At 34.6% G+C, this 21195-nt stretch overlaps 1 protein-coding gene across 3 annotated transcripts in view; it reads left to right on the top strand.

Moving 5' to 3' along the window:
• Positions 1-21195, top strand: part of LOC148621812 (neuronal acetylcholine receptor subunit alpha-10-like) — a 62570-nt gene that overhangs the window by 19862 nt on the left and 21513 nt on the right. Inside the window, exon 1 of one of the 3 annotated variants that reach the window (XM_088576552.1) lies at positions 4245-4575. The exons of the other annotated variants lie outside the window; for them this stretch is intronic. Coding sequence (XP_088432678.1) covers positions 4500-4575 — 76 coding nt within the window. The 5' untranslated portion in view covers positions 4245-4499. Of the gene's footprint in view, positions 1-4244; positions 4576-21195 lie in introns of those variants that run through there. 3 annotated transcript variants of the gene reach the window in all.

Below are 21195 nucleotides of genomic sequence, written 5' to 3'. Positions count from 1 at the left end.
TGCAGGCTGAAAGTCAATGTAGTATGATAAGCTTTCCCTGATTCATATAGCCTATGCAGAGTCGTGTACACGCAAAACTGAGGTTTCCGATCTCTATCCCTTTTACTGGACACGTAAATTTCATAAGTGTCCACAAGCTCTGCAGCACTTACTTACCTGGTAGAATACGACTAAATAATGCTCAGTATCCTGGCCAAAGGCTATGGCGCTCCACCCACAGAGCAACTGGGTTGTGTGCTCCAAGTGGTGGAAAAGCTTGATCGTCAGGCCATAATACGAAAAAACCTGACCGCAACCATAGTTGTGCAACGTGTTAGGAAAGATGCTACGTTCCTCGCAAGCTAAAGACCTCTACTTCAGGATTCATTAGGAGTAGGAACCTTTGAGCTCCGCCACAGGAGGCTAAATTGCCCGATCCTACCCACTTCTTACTATTTCCAGTGGCAATCAAAATTCGTCAACATGTAATCCTTGTGTTCTATTCCATTTCATGTCCATTTTATGTCCATTTTATCATCCATTTCATGTTCATCGCCTGGATGCAACTGAAATAGTGTTGCTTGGGCGTTAAACACCAACACTCAATCAAAATCAATCATAAGTGTCCACAAAGGAAATGTTTCACTGCTTGTTCGGCCCAGTGCAATCCTTTGTAAGGTACATACATTTATCTTAACATTAAACTTGCTGTAGAAGAAGTGGCATTAATCAGATGGGGATTGTGAAAAGTACAAAGAATCTTTGATCAAAATTGTGTATCTATGTAACAGTATTAAAATTTAAATAATTTTTTTTTAATTAATTTTTTGTTACTTTGGGAACATATTTGGTACCAACTTGCGTTTTAAGACGGTGATATAGACTTTGTTCTGCGAGAGAACGTGTTTCGGTTGTGGTTATGTAATATTGACATATCAAAGCTGTTAATATACATCCCAAGAGTCAGTAACGTTTTAAAGCAATAACGTAAAAATACACACATAAAACGTTACCCTTATGTGTTAAATATTACTTCAGCAATGTGGCATTTTAGCTTTGCATTATAATATTTTGGAAACCAAAAAAAAAAAAAATATTGTAGACTATTTTCAATCATATTGGTACGATTTTATTATTGATAGACATTTAAATCACAAACTGCCGAAAATGAAAAGGCGTTTTTTTTTTTTTTTTTTTTTTTTATTGCGTTGTAACGAAGTCGCTCCTCTAGAAATAATATTAAAGTCTAGAGTTCATTGTTGAAAACAACTTCTTTGCATTTTATATCCTGTCTGTTTAAGTTGTTGAAGTATTACATTTACAACAAGTTCAAGAAATTTTACTGAGTGAAATATAATTCTCCGTCCAACAACATATGTTTATAAATCTTGAAAACGTATATATAAACAATATATATGTACAGTTTGGGGAATTAGTTGAAGGCATCCGTATGGGTGCATTTAGTTTTGCAGCTTTATTCCAACACTCCTATGTAATAGACTTTATCCATAATTTTAATAAAAGGAAAGCATATTGGCAGTCTCCACTATCCCTTTATTGATGATGCCATATTATTAAATTGTTCAAGATATGACGACTGTTCATCTCGTCTACCCAAAGAGTTTGAGATTAAGGTCGATACAGACACACTGAAGCTTTTTGTCCAACATCTCGAAAATCGCCAGGTAGTGTATTCTCAGAGCAGACGTAAAGTTAACTTGACGTACAACAAAGCGGAACAGAATAAATACAAAAGAAAAATTGCATCTTTCTCACGAAAATGACGGCAGTTGGACACGATTTTAGTATACGGGCCGTTTATTCAATGGATTAGGGACACACGATATTTACAAATATTTCCGTTAACGCCTTGAGAATTGCGTATGTGTAGAGTATGCAAATTAATTTTTTACAGTTGTATCATCAAATTTAATAAGATTGAATAAAACAATTGTCTTGAAAAATTCTCGTAACCACTTGGAACTGTTCGGTTTTTATTTTTTATTAACCTGACTATACCGATATGTAAATAAGGTTTATGAATAATGTGACCTGTTTGCGGGTATTAACTGATGTCAAGCATACATTAATTTTACATACCAATGCAAAAGATAACTATAAATACTATTGAGAAGCCACAAAAATATACCCTTTTCTGGATATTGCCAAACAAATTACCCATTGTAATATAATGATGATCAAATATATGCGATTATTTATGTATATTAACGATGCCCTCTGCATTAAAAGGGGGTGTGTGTGACAGTTGTCTATTATAGTAATTATTTAGAAAGAAATTGAAATTGAAAGGCCAGAAAACGTCATAAATAATTTATATATTTATATTTACCAAAATTGTTTTACATGCACTTTCGAACCTATCTAACTTATGAAGCATTAGCTCTCTACATTTTTATCAAATGAACATGTCTTCACATTTTTCCCTTCTTGTGAAATATTATGGGTGTTGGAAGAAACTGTTTCAGTGGGGAAGTATGATATCCAAGAAAGTAACCAGCTTGTTTGTTATGCTTCATAAAGTTCAATAGCTAATCTGGGATAATTTACCACAAGGATTATAAATCTTTCTTTGCTGCCACAAAAACCTTAACATTTAGGCCTTGAAACCCCTTACGAAGCTTTTATATGTGTCAAAGGTCAATAAATACATGCAGGGACAAATCGGAATCTAACGGTATCTATGAACTTTTCTTGAACTTTCTGCATCAAGTTAGGAATTGAACAAACGTGTCAGTTTCTTGTTAAATGATCTTAATCTATAGGATGGCTAAACTATAAATGTCACCTGTAACTCGCTGAAATGATTCTTCAACATAATACCAAATTGAAATAAATGCCTTATCTTATACCGCGACTTCGGTGTGTCATGGGAAATACCCTCCGTTAACATGTCAAATACATTTATTACACAGTGTCTAGTCATCCTGTATTTTTGCCAAATCTCATCGTCATCTACAATATGTCTATCGGGAAAAATCGTGATTTTCGAACCTTGTTGGCATCTTCGAAGAAAGCCTGCATCAAAGCCATTTTGAATAGAATCGAATGTCGTACAAGAATGACATAAGCGACATCACAAGAAATTTTACAGCGCATTTATTTATTTTGTATGCTGCTACGTATTATAGTCATGGTGTCTATTTGTTTTGCCGCCCGTCTGTCTGTCTGTCTTATGATCTACTATTTCTACAAAAGCACGAAATAAGAAACAAAACATTTCAATGAATGTTTCTTACATGATACAAATACGTTTCATTTTTATTATTTTTTATGATTTTTATGGTTTTCAATATTGAAGCAAGTAGTCTGTTTTTGAAAGCAGTTTTGTGCCATTTTGGTTAGCTTGCATTCAATGAAAACCATGATACAAGAGCTTTACTGCCTTCTAAGGTGTAAAGATTCTCGATGTATGGTTGAAAAGATACAAATTGTTAAAAAAGAAAAAGTAATCGCTTATGAAAATATTGAAAAGTACGGACCCAAGGATGAAACCTTGCCAACAAGCCTTGGTGGTTTCTGTGTTATTGATTTGTTTTAATGGCGTCTAGGCCAATTTGAATTAGAATTCCGTACTGATGTTTATTTTGCCCTTCAGTATTTGAAATGTTGCTAAAATTTTAAGCTTTTTAACTAATGAAATTGTCAGCGGGTTTGGATCAAACTGACTGTGGTTTTATTGGGAATTTATTATTACTTACGTTTTTTTTCTGTGTTGTTTTTTTTAATAGATTTTAATATTTCAAGTTAATATATAGAACTGTTTGTCTTGTTTGTACTGAAAATCCTTTATTTGCAGGATATATAAAAACAAGATTGATATTGGTATAAAAAGTGAACGACAAAAAACATTGTGTAGATAATGAAAAAAAATTGTAGAGATTTGTTAAGACTTATAAAACATTCTTTAAAAAATAAAATATACCCTTTAAACAAATAAAGTTGAGATCGAGCTGCTGTTAAGATAAAACAAATTTGAACTGTTTTAAAAATTCGTGTAATTTCTGACTAAAACTTTGATCAACTTAGATGGTGTTCTCTTATAACCGAAAATCATAATTAGAATGCTATTTGAACATATATTTTTTACTGTTAATGATAATGAAATAATCATTAATATCTGAATACTTCTACAAATGCATGAAATAGGTTTTACATAATTCAATACTACAATGAATTGATTAAACTGAGATCAGTGTTACTTTACAAGCAGCCAATACATATATAAAGTATGACTTTGTCATCAATTGGATATAAAAAATTCAATTGTACAGTTACTGCTATAATGCTGATACAAATGTTGTGATTAAAATATACCAATTAAAATAAATTGGTTGTGAGAATATTGGAAAGATTTACACTGGTGATGTAAATAGAATGAAGTCAATAGTTGAATTGTGATGGCCGAGGCGGCCTGATCTGTTTGATCAGAACTTATATTGTCGTTTTATAACTATGGTTTTATAATCAGTTACTCAAACTTAAACGATTCTACAAAAGACATGAAGTTATCATCTTTAGATTTTGGAATTCTTTGGTTTCCTTTACTGGAAAGACTTTTTTTAAGCTCAGTAATTGGTAAGTACAATTGTCTGTTATGTTAATTCGTTCATTTGTGTTATAAAAATCTTTAGACCAAAGTGTTTGAGTAGTAAAGTTTTAAGATATAATTGGTTTGTATTGAATAATTTTTGTTATTTGTAAAAATAAAAAGATGTGTAAAAAGGCTAAAGAACAAAAAATTCAACAATTATATAGAATAAATACTTGATATCTTTGAGACAAAATGAGTGACACCATCCAGATTGCTGGATTTTTTTGAATGATTGAAAGTGTTAAAGTCATCATATGGTTTCATACTGCAAAAGAAAATTGATTTATTTTATTGTTTAGTTTAAAACACATGACAATTTGGCAATAAACGTTTTTTTTATCGATATGTATACCTTCCCGTTGGTATGTTAGTTGTCTCTTTATGACATATTGTTCTAAGTTTAATGCATTAATCAGCCTATTCCGTGTCAATGATATTGTTTTAGAAGCCTTTATTTACATTAATTCGTACGGTGGAAAATATAATCAGCAAACAAATTCTCAATTCTTAGATATACTCATGATTAATTAGAAATTAAATACAAATGAACCACAAAATTATTTTGTCTTGATATTACGAAATACTTTGCCATTTATATTGCTAAAAAAAGCCTTGTAAGAGTCTTCAACAAAATTATAAACTACTCTTCTGTTATTTTAGGAAGTGAACATTATTGAATAAAATGTTTTGCTGAAAAGATTGTCCAATTGTTCATATTGTTAATATAGTCCATTATAATGATGTTAAAAGGTATGTAAATAAATGGATTTGGGCGCTTCAATTGAAAGAAAATTTAAATATGGATATCGTCTTTTAATTTGACATTAACTAAACTCAAATTTAGCGAAGGGAACCATGAAATAATCATTGAAATGACGAATCCCTCAATCACGTGTCGATGTTGTTGGTTTTTTTTGTTTTTTTTTTTCGCAATATTTAAGTCTAAGCCTTTTTACTATAAAATGTATCTTCAAGTGTTTGAACACACAACATACAGAGTAGTTCATGCTTGATTAAACTGAGTGATATTAAAGCTAAATAAACAAATTTAAAAAGAGGCTATGTTGACGATTTTGGCAAGAGTTTGTATATTCATAGTTATGCCCAAAGGCATTCACTTTTATTGATATAAGCTATGCGTGTTTCCCCGCTTGAGAATAAAAACGCTCATCAATCAATGATTATAGACCCGGTTTTAATATTCTAAGAAAGTTGGTCGTTTTCTCTCTGTCGTATTGTAATATTTGTAGATTGAATAACAATATTTCTGTTCCTTTTTTTTTAATTTTGGTTCTCTTTGAAACCCATTCAGCACTAAATGATAACCAACATTCATTTTCACAACTTTTGATGATAAATATTAGTGAGGATAGTAAGAATAGCTTCGACCGAAGAGATCCTTTTTGCTTCAGTAGGTGTTTAAAATATTCGGACATGTTTCCATTTGTTACTTAGTCTTTAAACCTTATAGTAAGAGATATATTTCTGAATCCATTCTGGTAATTAAGGGTAATAAAGAAAACACTGACTTTTATGGAAGTGATTAGTTAACCAAAATCTCTGTGGATTGCTAATTGTCGAGACTACAGACGAACTAAATATCTATTTGAAGTCCTCAAAATGTTAATAGCCCAAATGAGTCTTCGATCAAGCAACAAGAGGAAAATATAATCCAGACATTTTTATAATCTGCCAGTACCAAATACCCAATATTTTCACGGTCAACAGCGCCGTCTTGGGACTGTTTATTTTGAATTGCGAACATTACATGGATCAAGTACGACAACCGTGTATTGGACTGATGATATAAATAATTCAGATCACAACGCCATCTAATTATTCTGATTCCCAAGAGGTACTCGTGCAATTACAAAACGGATAATGGGTGATTTATTTTATTCCTTTTATATCTATGGATTTCTGCATTGTTTTATTCGTAATATAAATTGTGTAATTATGTATCATAATTTCGTCACAATTGGGTGCAGATAAAGCAATAGTTTAGAAATATTGTCTGAAATAGTGATTAGAATGACAATTTCAATAATTCACGTATCTTTTAAACACAACTCCTCCTAAACAGCTCATGGAATTTTGATGAGACTGAAATTTTGGAATCAAATCTAAATGTGCATGAAGGAACATACGTATTATCTGATGCCTTCGAATATAACTATCCAGGTTTAGCATGTCGAAATACATATTCAACCATTGAATGGGCTTTGATAAAATATTATCCTTTATATTGTCAAACGCTTATTAATCATAGGAGTATAACATTTAAGATGGACGTTTTCTTTACAATATCTCTATAGAACAAAATTGGAGAATTGTCCATAAACGGATATATTTTCTCTTACGGATAATCGAGGGAATCAAGATTTTAGCGGAAATCCAAAGAAATGCAATCCAGGGACAATGACCAAATTTGAAAAACATCAAACATAACAAAAGACCAAAATAATCAGAATAATACATACCAAGTAACAAAAGCAAATGAGCAACTGGAACTCCACTAAAAACTTGGAGCATGGAACCAGGTGCTCTTAGTAAATCATGCGGAAGTACAAATTATCAGATGTACGGGTATGTCAGACTAGATGGATAACTCGAAGAAATTGCATAAAAACTAAGTGGAACAAATAACAAACGATTAAATAAAAACTGAATTTAAATAATACAAATGACAGTTATGGATACAAAAACGATTTAGATTTACAAAATAGTAAAAGTAACCACGAATTAGCTCATTCATTAGGTTCACAACTCAGTTTAGCTAGACAGACACTTTGAACTTAAATAGAAGCCTAACCATATAAATCAAATGGCGAGATTTAATCTAATAAACATCTCAAATAGACTGTTTTAGAGCATAGTACAATGGTTGCATTTTGTGAAAGGATGAGGTTACAAGCGGTATTGGCGTATGTGAATGTGATCAGATTTGTTGTATTAAATGGCATAAAACTACAGATTAATTCCTTTGTACTTGCGCCCCCGTGCAGGTCCGGGTGTCAAAAGGATAGGCCTGCAGCAGCGCTAAGCTTGTCGTAAAAGGCGACTAAATAGTGCTCAGAACCCTAACCGGGGGCTAGGGCGCTCTGCACACAGAGCAACTGGGATGTGTGCTCCAGGTGGTGGAATGGGGTACCCCTGGCGTGTTACATGTTGGGGTTGTCAGGCTATAATACGGAAAACCTCACCGCAAACCATAGTGGTGCACTGTGTTGGGAAAGATGCCACCTTCCTCGCACGTTAAAGAACCCTACTGTGGTATTCTCCCGGAGTAGGAACCATAGAGCTCCGCCACAGGGGGCTAAATTGCCCGACCCTACCCACCTCTCCTTATTCCCAGTGGGAATCAAAATTTGTCGACCCCATTGTCCTTGTGTCCCATCCCTTTTAAATTTCATCATCATTTCATGTTCATTTTATCATCAATTTCATGTTCATCGTCTGAATATAGCTGAAATATTGCTGCTCGGACGTTAAACCCCAACAAACAAACAAACAAACTTTGTACTTGCATAGAAAGACCAACGCTAACGATGCAGTTACAAAACTTAAAAATTGTCCGCTATAAAATTCATCTTTTATGTAAATATACACCAATTGCTTCTATTAAGGATTTTTGGTAATTTAACAATAATGCGGTGCTGAGGTACTATTTATTATTTTTATATTTGATTGAAGTTTAGGCCTTTGACTGTTTCCGTGTATGAACTATCGATCTAACACAAAAAGCCCCGTGCAGGTGGATGCGTAAAAAATAATTGTCCTGCAGCAGCGCTAAGCATATCATAAAAGACGACTAAATAGCGCTCAGAACCCTGACGGGGGCTAAGGCATTCCGCCAACGTAGCAACTGGGATGTGTATCCAAGGTAGTGGAATGGGGTATCTCTGGCATGCTACATGCTGGGCTCGCCAGGTTATTATAAGGAAAACCGAACCGCAAATCATAATGGTGCACCGTGTTCGGAAAATGCCACGTTCCTTGCGGGTTAAGAACACTGCTGTGGTATTCGACAGGAGAAGGGGCCTCGGCTTTGCTACAGGAGACTAAATAGCCCGACTCTACCAAATCTCCCCATTTCCACTGGCAATCGAAACTTGTCGACCCTTATTCTCGTTGTGTCCCATCCCATTTTTCATTTTATCGTCCATTTCATGTTCGTAGCTTACATATCATTCCTTGGGCGTTAAACACCAATCAATTAATCTAACACATCTTATGATGATCCTTATCAATCTGTATTCCTTATGTCTTACGTTTTTCCTTTGTTGCGTTACAATCATATACAGGCTTAGTAAAAATCGAAATCAACTACCCATTTCTTACTCTCAAGTTAGGCTACAAGAACTTCAGTGGTTTTTAAAATGTTTCAAGACAATAATGCAAGCAAAAAAATACTAAAATAAAAATACTGTCACAGAATATATTGAATACTTAATATTTAAAAATACCTAAACTTAAGATATCATCAGGTACCCTGGTTATGGTCAACATCATCACGATTATAGTCAGCCCATTAACCAGTAGTAATATTTGGTGAACAAGCATCTTAAAAAAATCATTACAATCAAAATGTAAATACGCCCCAAAGTAAAAGATAGTGTGAAAAGTATAATCTGGCACCGCGGTAATAATGTTTGTTTGTTTGTTGGGGTTTAACGTCCGAGCAGCAATATTTCAGCTATATTCAGACAATGAACATGAAATGGATGATAAAATGAACATGAAATCAAAAAAAAAAGGATGGGTCACAAGGATAATAGGGTCGACAAATTTTGATTGCCACTGGAACAAGGGGAAGTGGGTAAGGTCGGGCAATTTAGTCTCCTGTGGCGGAGCGCAAAGGTTCCTACTCCTGTCGAATACCACAGCAGGGTTCTTCAACGTGCGAGGAACGTGGCATCTTTCCCAACACGGTGCACCACTATGGTTTGCGGTCAGGTTTTCCGTATTATAGCCTGACAACCCCAGCATGTAACACGCCAGGGGTACCCCATTCCACCACCTGGAGCACACATCCCAGTTGCTCTGTGGGCAGAGCGACTAGCCCCCGGCTAGGTTTCTGAGCACTATTTAGTCGCCTTTTACGACAAGCTTAGCGCTGCTGCAGGCCTATTCTTTAGACACCCGGATCTGCACGGGGCCCGCGGTAATAAAAGTACAGATGAAAGTCGGAAACGATTTAAAAAAAAAAACATATGCCATATTTTGGCCGGAAACCTTCGTCTCTTTTTCTACCTAATGACATACGTAAGTGAGTGTCGAGATGTTTGACTACCATAGCTGCATTAGCTGTATACAAGTAAATCAAGTAGAAGTAAATATAGGTCATACATTTTTTGATTAAGAAGTCAAATCTTTCATCTATCGATAGCTTATATAAAATATGCTATTTACTATCAGTTTGGTTTTGAATACTTCTGGTATATAATTATATTTTTGAATTAAGGGCCCGTGCGGGTCCAGCCATCAAAAGAATAGGCCAGCAGCAGCGCTAAGCTTGTGGTAAAAGGCGACTTAATAGTGCACAAAACTCTAGCCTGGAGCTAGGGCGCTCTGCCCACGGAGCAACTGGGTTGTGTGCCCCAGGTAATGGAATGGGGTAACCCTGGCTTCGTCTGGCCATAATACGGAAAATCTGACCGCAATCCATAGTGGTGCAACGTGTTGGGAAAGATGCCACGTTCCTTGCACGTTAAAGAACCCTTCTGTGGTATTCTTCTGGAGTAAGAACCATAGAGATCCGCCGCAGGAGGCTAAATTGCCTGATCCTACCCATCTCTCCCTATTTTCAGTGGCATTAAATATTTGTCGACCCCATTATCCTTGTGTCCCATCCCTTTGTTCATTTCATCTTTAGATTTCATCATTAGATCTTCCAATGCATTTAATTCTAGTGCTCCTTGTAACACGTGTACAGCCTGTCAGAAATTGCAATATTAACCAATATTAATAGAAGGGGTATTTTTGTTTTATTGTTTGCTTGTTTGTTGGGGTTTAACGTCCGAGCAGCAATATTTCAGCTATATTCAGACAATGAACATGAAATGGATGATAAAATGAACATGAAATGAAAAAAAGAAAGGATGGGTCACAAGGATAATAGGGTCGACAAATTTTGATTGCCACTGGAAAAAGGGGGGATGGGTAAGGTCGGGCAATTTAGCCTCCTGTGGCGGAGCGCAAAGGTTCCTACTCCTATCGAATACCACAGCAGGGTTCTTTAACGTGCGAGGAACGTGGCATCTTTCCCAACACGGTGCACCACTGGTTTGCGGTCAGGTTTTCCGTATTATAGCCTTACAACCCCAGCATGTAACACGCCAGGGATACCCCATTCCACCACCTGGGGCACACATCCCAGTTGCTCTGTGGGCAGAGCGCCTAGCCCCCGGCTAGGTTTCTGAGCACTATTAAGTCGCCTTATACGACAAGCTTAGCGCTGCTGCAGGCCTATTCTTTTAACACCCGGACCTGCACGGGGCTATTTTTGTTTTAAAACCAGCGTTTAATATTTCAAATTATTGCATTGACTTTAATAGTTGTACTGCCGCTTTTGATTCTTCAACTGAAAAGAAAACCAAATACATTTTTAACAGATGTAAGGATTTAGTAGAGCTATGCCCAAAAAACCAGGCAGACGCTAATAATGAGTGAATCATGCATTTTTAATCCCAAATATGCTTTATTGCACATCCTACTGAGGCCTCATAGAAACTGTATTAGAAAATATAAATGTAAATAAAAGTAGTCCACTGGAGATATTCACACTTAAAATTTGGTTATGTTCTGCTACAGAAAAGGTACAGGGGGAAATTTACCACTATCACCAGTCAAAAAGTATGTAAAGATATATAAGGGATCCCAAAATCCTTCAGTAGACCTCATAGAAACGGTATCCAAAAATAAAAGTGAAAATGACAGTTGCCCACTGTAGATATTAACACTTAGATTTTGGTTATGTTCTATTACTGAAAAAAGTACGGAATTTTTTCCGCCAGAATTTTTTTACACTATAACCAGTCAAAACATTTCACGAAAAGTAGTAGATCCAAGGACGAGTTTGTTTGTTGGGGTTTAACACCCGAACAGCAATATTTCAGCTATATTCAGGCGATTAACATGAAGTGGATAATAAAATGAACATGAAATGATGATGAAATGAAAATGGGACGGGACACAAGGACTATGGGGTCGACAAATTTTGATTGCCTCCTGTAGTGGAGCCCTATGGTTCCTACTCCTGGAAAATACCACAGCAGGGTTATTTAACGTGCGAAGAACCTGGCTTCTTTCCCAACACGGTGCACCACTATGGTTTGCGGTCAGGTTTTTCGCATTGTAGCCTGACAACCCCAGCATGTAACACGCCAGGGGTACCCCATTCCACCACCTGGGGCACACAACCCAGTTGCTCTGTGGGCAGAGCGCCCTAGCCCCGACTAGGTTTCTGGGCCCTATTTAGTCGCCTTTTACGACAAGCTTAGCGCTGCTGCAGGCCTATCCTTTTGACATCCGGACCTGCACGGGTCTCCAAAGACGTGAACATAGGAAGATTTGTCTTTAGGACCAACAAATGTATTTATAGAGTTTAATCACCCATGCCTGGTTTTCAGAAACAGACTTAAGAGCTTTTCCTTTTAAACGGTTGCTTACTGGTGAAAATTTCAGCCATGAGAGTATTGTTTTTAATAATTATTTTTTCACAGACTTTGTGAACTTCCTGACACGTTCCTCGCACGTTTAAGAACCCTGCTGTGGTGTTCGATAGGAGTAGAAACCTTTGCGCTCCGCCACAGGGGGCTAAATTGCCCGACCTTACCCATCTCTCCCTTTTATCTTGTGGCAATCAAAATTTATCGACCCTATTATCCTGGTGTCCCATCCCTTTTTTCATTTCATCATCATCATTTCATGTTCATTTTAACATCCCTTTCTTGTTCATCGCCTGAGTATAGCTGAAATATTGCTGCTCGGACGTTAAACCCCAACAAACAAAACAAACAAATCTAATTTTGTCCTACCGTTAGACTTCGACAGAAATGAAAAACCCATGCCCCAACTTCACGAAAAGTGCGGTGGTTTTTATTTTCATCCATCTGTGTTTCAACGTTTATTGACCCCAACAATCAATCAGTCAACTTCCTGAATGACATAAAATATCAACTTTTTTTTATGATGTTCATGTTACATGGCGAACCTAATGATTTATAGATGTTAGCTTTTCCCAGTTTGAACCAAAAGACTTTTTTATTAGACAATGAAGACCTACATGTAATAAAAAAGGTTTCAAGTCGAAACCTTTGATCAGTGTCGTCTACCCGACGAACTCATCATTTTTATGTTGAAGGGATCAATAATTTATTGTTTTATTAACATAAAATATGTTTCTAATGTGTAGGAGATTTTGACGTCAATATTTCCAAGATATTGCAGGTACTGACACACAATATAGATTTCGATGAACAATCGCACCATTTTTCACCCTTTCTACATATTTGCTTTTCGAGATGATCAAACATTAGACTGCCATGTGACTACTGATGCCTGCTCCAAAGATAGAAATTAAGAAGCACCTGTTTAAGTACCTAGATATAATTTATGCTAAATCGTACAGCTGAGTAACTTTCATGTATTACTCGAAATAAGAAACGAGGTCGGTAGATTACATCTAAGACTTGAATTACAAAAAAACAAAAACAAAAAATAATAATAAACAAAAAAAAAAAACAAACAATAGCACTGAGTTCAACAACTTAACAAAGTACAGCATCTGGGAAATATATTTTCTTCAAAACACAGGTTTATGCACTTGCTTCCCGATATTATTTGTTAATTAGTAATTAACTGAGATACTCAAGTTCAAGTGACGAATAATTTATTTCGGTTACCAATACCATTAATCTTAAAACTCTGTTTTGCAGTTTGCTGTTTCATTTCATCATCATTTCATGTTCATTTTATCATCAATTTCATGTTCATCGTCTGAATATAGCTGAAATATTGCTGCTCGGACGTTAAACCCCAACAAACAAACAAACAAGCTCTGTGGGCAGAGCGCCTAGCCCCCGGCTAGGTTTCTGAGCACTATTTAGTCGCCTTTTACGACAAGCTTAGCGCTGCTGCAGGCCTATTCTTTTAACACCCGGACCTGCACGGGGCCTAAGATATTGCTGCTTGGGCGTTAAACCGGTGCAACAATCAATCGATCAAAGACTGAACAAATATAACAGATATTCCTTAAATATCATGTAACGATTACAAACATTGATTATAAATGTTTGCCATGTTGCGTTTTGTGAAGTTAATTTCATTGTTTAACCCAACGTGTTAAAATCGTAACATTTTTTTGTTGTTGTTGCATATACATATTGTATTGCATCGCATAAGTTATGTCATTTTTGGTCTGAACAGGCGATACCTCTTAGTAAAGCCTTAAACAAAACTTTCAATGAAATTATTGTAGTTATTTCTTTCAGTTACTTTTCTAATTAGTATTCCTGTATCCATTATGCCTCATTATCGTTGTATGTTATAACGTTCGCTGCCGTAAGCATCACAGACTCGAAATGCAGTGTGCTACTACCTCGTAGGTAATTGAAATAATTTGATCATTCCTGCTGATGGCCCAACTACTTATTTGGATGTTAAATATGAAGATATATTAATACGGACTATGCCTCTGAGGAACGGAGCTCTTTGAACTCAAACAACATTTGACTTTGTTGATAATTAACCGCTACATATAATATTGATATATCGCTGAAGTCTCGGCCTAAGGGAAACTGCGAGACCTCCTCCTCTTATAACGTACGCTGTACGTCTGCGTTAAAAGTTTATACAATCACATCCTAATTACTGATGTCACTTCCGACAAAAATATTTTGAGCCATTCATTTTTGACAAAGAATGTACATAATAATGTAGGACATCGCCGACGCTGTGTCCCTATAATTATATTTATGGTAGATCATGCACATTCTTTCTGTTATCATATATATTTTCTATATACTAATAGTTTTCGAAATGATGTAAAAATAATATATTCAAATTATTTCAATTAAATTTTTGACATAAAAATTAAAATATAAAAATTAAGTGAGCCTGTTTCAAGGGGAGAAAATTTGGCGGAAAAAATTCTTTCAAAAGAAGATTATTGACGGGAAAATGCCCTATTAAAATGTATATGGAATTTTAGTTTTATTAATATTGCAAGAAAAAAGGTTTGGTGACAAAAATTTCGTTTTGAAATCTGAAAGAATGTCTGTTAAGTTTTCTTTATACAAAGTTATGAGAAATTTGATCTACCAGTTTATTTTTTTTCGAAAATTTCGAAATATTTAAAATTTCTTACAGAACAAACAAGTGTTGATTACGTAGATATATTCTCTATTATGTTTTTAAAAAGAGTATATTGTGTAATGACAAACATCAAAATAAATTTACTTTGATCACTTCTAACACGTTAAACAGTTTTATCTCTAAATAAAATATGGACAGTCTTGTCTCCTCCATTGCCCCGAGGTCATATTTTAGACACCAAAATAACATTATTTGAAATTAAAAAAGAAGTGTAAAAGTGTCAAACAATTGTAAAATAAAGTGTATTAAAAGTGAAATGTTTTTTTAGTAATGTTATATTGTTTTAATTATTGTATTGAGAGTTATGAAGGAGATGTTTGTGTAAGGGTTGAAACTGAGTTCGTTCTCATTGATTTAATATCTTGTTTCACTGTCAATTCCAGGCTGTTGATTAACTATTTTATTCGTATTTCTTATTTTTCATAATAACTCATATATTCCATAAGGGATGTTATTGTTTTTGCATATTTTCTACGAAATATAAGCTATCGTAGGACCCTTTTCTTTTCCAACCTGTTATTAAATTTCCCCTCAATGTCAACCATGTTTTTATCAAGCCGACCGGAAGCTACTGGTAAACGTGGGAAACGTATAGGTTTTTAACCAATCGTAGAGATGAGAGACCCACAAGGATCCACCAATACTTTTAACAGAATCTCCACATTGCTAAAAGTGGGATTTAAAATGGGGACAGTCATGTTAAAACCTTACACTAATCCTCGTGGAACTGTTTTGGGGAGCAGTTGGATTTTTAGAAACTCTATTGACCACTGAGCGCTTTCAGTTCACCATGATAATAAACTTCACGTGGTACGTCCTGTATTTTTCGAAGTAATACAATGACGTTGCGTACATTGTTGGTGTCACATTCGACTGAACCGGGGCTAGTTACGAAAACTTAAATGTTGCTATTAGAATGTGGAGTTATCAAAGGCAATATGGATATTAAAATATTCGAAAATGGTTGTTGTTTTAGGATTATAATCATTAATCTTTGAAAGGTGCCATTAATTGTGGAGGGAAAGCACTATTCGAACACAAGAACGTCCATTTTCATATGTGGACGGGTAACATTAAGAAATGCTTGCTTCCCATTTCACCAATATATCTAAGTTAACAGCTTTTTTAATTGGGACTTTTATTAACTATGTTGACACTTTATTACATAACCCCAATGAAAAAATATATAAAATGTTCAATCAGTTTTTCTGTTAAAAGCCTTTTTTTCCGTATTTAAATTATGTCACAAATCTTTTTTCGACGTTGGCCATTGGCTACTTTCTTGCTTACGGTTGTAAAATATAACAACGAATAGTATTTTTACCAAAGTATATTTATGCTTAAAGGACTGTATAGATATTCAGAATATCATGTTTATTCTAAAAAAAATAATGAGTTTTATTATGTAATAGTAGATAAAAACGCACGTATATTGTGATGTCACGTTGTCTTTTTCCCGGCGTTTTCTACGCGTAGCGTGCTACCCGGTCTTTATCAAATTTAAAGCTTTTTTTTGTTAGCTTTGAAATTTTGAGTTTTAAATGTATATATGATAAGGATTGTATATTCTAAAAATAATGGTACTTGGTTAAACATTTATCTTAGCACGGCATTTTGTCTGTGTCTAAACAAAATGTCACAACATCTAAAATTTGTATATTTTATTTATTCACCCGTACACCATGCATAATTAGAACGAATTGTTCAAAAAGGAAAATGGTGTTGAGTCGATTTCTTCAAATACTTAAAAATGTATTCATCCTCCTGTATGGTTTTATCATTTCATATATATAAAACCGTGTCTAACAAAAATTTGTCGACCCTTGTGTCCCATCCCTTTTTCATTTCATCATCATTTCATGTTCATTTTATCATCAATTTCATGTTCATCGTCTGAATATAGCTGAAATATTGCAGCTCGGACGTTAAACCCCAACAAACAAACAAAAATGTCACTAAGCGCATTTTTGACGTTTCCAAAGTAAAGTTCTGTTTTGCGACGTAAAAGCTCTTTTAACGTCAGTTTTAAAAACAATAAAAAGTATTAAGAAGTTACGATGCTAGATTAAATTAATACGACTGTGGATGCAATGAATAAAACAAAATACGATTTTAGCGAATCTGATGAAATATAATGAAAGAAATGTTGAAAACAGGAAAAGGAAATCCACCAACCCCCCTTGCGCGCACTCCTGTCTGTTCATCTGCAATGATGTCCTGATGAAATCGGGATCAGCGTGTCTGCATCAAAGTATTTTGAAGTGTGTAGACACGCGCTTGCACATTCGCTAGTGAAATATTGTAAAATCAACGTATTTTTTATTTTATGATCCTCTTAATTACCTCTTGACAATTATTTTAGCTATAAGATATAATAAATTGTACAAATATTGCAAAAATATTTATTTGAATTTTTTTCTTCAACTAGGACCAAAAACAAAAAAAAAAGATTTATTCTGGTGTGGCCTTTTTTACCCCGAAAACCGTAAGAGATATCCGAAATCTGATTGAAAGATGCAGGCAGGATTATTAATGAGGAATCCAAGGAAATACAAAATTTCGAGAAAAAAAGTTATGAAAATATTTTTAGGCGTTGTCCAACTTTGACCCCCTATAACTTTAAAACGGTCCAAAATACATACAATCTGCTATACATTCGTTTACCCGAATTAAATAAAGAACACATTAAAATGGAATGAAAAAAAAAAATAGAAAAAAAACAATCTACATGGGTTTTAATAAAACACGTATTTTTACCCTTTTTGGCATCTTTTTCTAAAGCGGCAGGGGCAACAAAGTCCAAATTAAATAGGAATCTTCTTAGTTGTTGGTAAAATCATATCAGCATTTCAGAACAATTCGTCAACCACAACTAAAGTTATCGCACGGAAACGAAGTGTTCCCAGACCACGACGACTGCGCCATAACATTATACGACCGCAAGTTTTTTTCGAAATATTACAAAACAACATATTCGCGTTAAAACTTATTTATATTTATAATTCCAATCTAATTTGCATGCGTTTTTTTTTTTTCGATTGTTATGATTGGTTGTTCACCTTCTACGGCCTCAGCGATGAGAGTTTTAACAACAATGCAATTTCCTTGAACATAGCGTAAACAAAAATGGCTACCACTTCTTCAACAAATTTGATTCATTTTCGAAATCGAATATTCAAAACAATTTTGAAAGAATATGGTCATCAGTACTCAACAGTAACTCCTTCTAATTTGAATATTGAAATCGACGATCGTGTCAACTTATCGTTTTAAAACCGCCATTTGCAATGGCAACTTCGGGTGACAATATCTCTGATTGAGATTCTCATAATATATATATATAAATTAAGATAGACTTGGATTGGAATTGTAAGAATTAAACGTTGTGTTTCCAGCATTTATGGATGTGTAAAATCGGACCATTTTACACAAACTTGGTATAAATGTCCTTTATTTTATGAGTGGATGGACCGATTTTACACATCCATAAATTAAAAAAAAATGTGTTTGATCCTCTCATATAGTGGTGTTATAAAATGTGTATAGATAATATAGAATATTTTCCGAAATTGTTAGTTGTAGAATGGGTAGTAATTCTGATTCCAGTTTAAATGGCCGACTTTGTAACATTTGTATAATGCATGTCGGAAAACGTCTTATCCTTTTCAGTATTATTTAAATGAATCTGTACGTTAAAATCACTCTGTTTTAACTTTATACAAAAACCTTACGGTATCGATTGATTTTTATCAATCCAGAGATAATGCAATGAACCTTGCATTTATACGAGATGAATGCTTTGTAGAATCTGTGCCGTTGACACTTAATTTGCTTCATCAAAATAATAAATCGCATTGCTAATTGAAGCATGCAAGCATCACTCAAATAACATCATCAATATCAATGTATAACGTTAAACCAGAAACTGATATATCTAAATTTGGGTTGCAATTGATTAAATCCAAGTCAGTTAGTTTCCATACATTGTTTTGTCTGAGCTTTGCAAATAACATTGGTAATTTACCGAAATAATTAAGGTTATTACATAAATGTTTGAAGTTCCTGTTGATGTACTTCAAAAGCTGAATTATTACATTTTTTATGTTGAATAACTACATATGATTTCTTTAGTTGAAATGTAATTTGGTATGTAATGTGTCAATATTGGTCAATAGCTGCAGAAAGAAGCGATGAAAAGAGCAGAATAGATGAACCAACCATTCGTTCTGTGGGGTATTGTTACTGTCCCCCCTGGGAACATTGGCGACATGTATGGTACATTTCATCGCAATGTCATTTTTTTGTACTTTCATTATATGTAATTTTATGTCGTATCTTTTTGGATATATTTTATTTTCAAAGGTTTGTCATCATTTTGCGTCCGACGTAATCGTTTACTTTTCTGAAAAGAAAACAACCTCCTCTGATCAGTGAATTGTAACCAATTTGGTCATTTTCATAATGAAGATGTCTACTGTAAAAATGTGATGAGTATGCTCACCCAGAAATTAATGTGACCACCGTGGCTTAATCATAAAACTATTAGAGGTTGAAAAAGAATAAACATGTCCTTTCATCTTCGGTTTAAATGTCTCTACAAAACTACATATTGTCGAACTATATAGACCAACTCCCGACGAGAGATTGTCCTTGATTGATTAATTGATTGTTGGTGTTTAACGCCCGAGTAGCAATATTTCAGCTATATCCGGGCGATGAACATGAAGTGGATGATGATGAAATTAAAAAAGGGATGGGGCACAAGGATAATAGGGTCAACAAATTTTGATTGCAACAAGAAAAAAGGAAGGGTAGGGTCGGACAATTTAGCCTCCTGTAGCGGAGTGCAAAGGTTCCTACTCCTATCAAATACCACAGCAAGGTTCTTTAACGTGTGATGAACGTGGCATCCTTCCCAACATGGTGCGCCACTATGGTTTGCGGTCAGGTTTTCCTTATTATAGTCTGACAACCCCAGCATCCAACACGCCAGGGTACCCCATTCCACCACCTGGGACGCACATCCCAGTTGCTCTGCGCTGAAAGCGCCTAGCCTCCGGCTAGGTTTCTGAGCACTATTTAGTCGCCTTTTACGACAAGCTTAGCGCTGCTGCAGGCCTATTATTTTGAGACCCGGACCTGAACGGGGCGATTGTCTTTGAAAGCCGATAAATAAAGAAAGAAATTCTCAAAAAGAATACGAGTTCAATCCAATTAAGGCCTCTAGTAGTGTTTGTTTTACTTGTTCATTACGATTCTTTTTCTACTCTTGGACGAAATTTAAGATAAGTACATATAGGTTTAATTGTGTGTTAGATTCTTTGGAAACTTTAAATTATCACGTCTTCGAAATATTTTGATAAAAATAATTGAATCAATTAGGGTACTATTCGAGACAAAGTTTCTGCATCTAGACACTAATACTACGTGTTATAATTTGTCTAAATGTATGATCAAAATAATGGTTAACTCACTTACCAATATAGTTAACAATGTATATTTCGGAAATTTCTGTCTCAAACTGTTTTCTCTGCTTCCTAGTACTGGTAATGTTTAACCTGCTGAACATATACGGAAATGTTTTAAGTAGAATGATACCACTGAAAGTCTTTCCTGAACTTAAGTCGCAGTCTTTATAAAAATCAGACAAGAGGCGATTCATGCATGCCAAAACAACATTGAATTCCCTTTCATTTCATTGTCAGAAACAAAAATGGGCCATAATCCAGTCTTTCTTTGTTATTTGGTTGTAGCACTTTCGAAATAAAAATTAAGCAGATTGTTTATGAAATGATACTTTGGAGGAGTTATTGTTCTTGATTTGGTTAATTTTAGTGGGAGATGAAAGTATAGTTTTCTAAAAAAATGCAGATCTAAACACAGAATAGGTAATAGTAAAAATCTAGCATATGTAGACTGATCAAGCATCATTTGTTCGGTTGGTTTCTTTCAACACTATGAATCTCCTCTACTATAGGGAGTAACGAAATAATATATCGACCGGTACTTAAAAGGATACGTAAAGTCTAATACATTATATTTGTACCTTTACATTAGACATATCTTAAAGTGTTCGATCATTAATGTTATTTATTGCGGTTTTATAATAAAAGTAAAATTGTGTAATATGATGGAACCAACTTCGCATGATTTTTTAATATGTTTGGTTTTTTTTTAGGAAATCGGAAAAATGTGTGTAACAATATGCGATTCATGAGATTTGATAT

Source organism: Perna viridis, chromosome 3 (assembly GCF_037379345.1).
Source record: "Perna viridis isolate PV_CMFRI_1.1 ecotype Kerala chromosome 3, ASM3737934v1, whole genome shotgun sequence".
Taxonomy (NCBI): Eukaryota; Metazoa; Mollusca; class Bivalvia; order Mytilida; family Mytilidae; genus Perna; species Perna viridis.
This window is presented reverse-complemented; position numbering and strand designations above follow the sequence as displayed.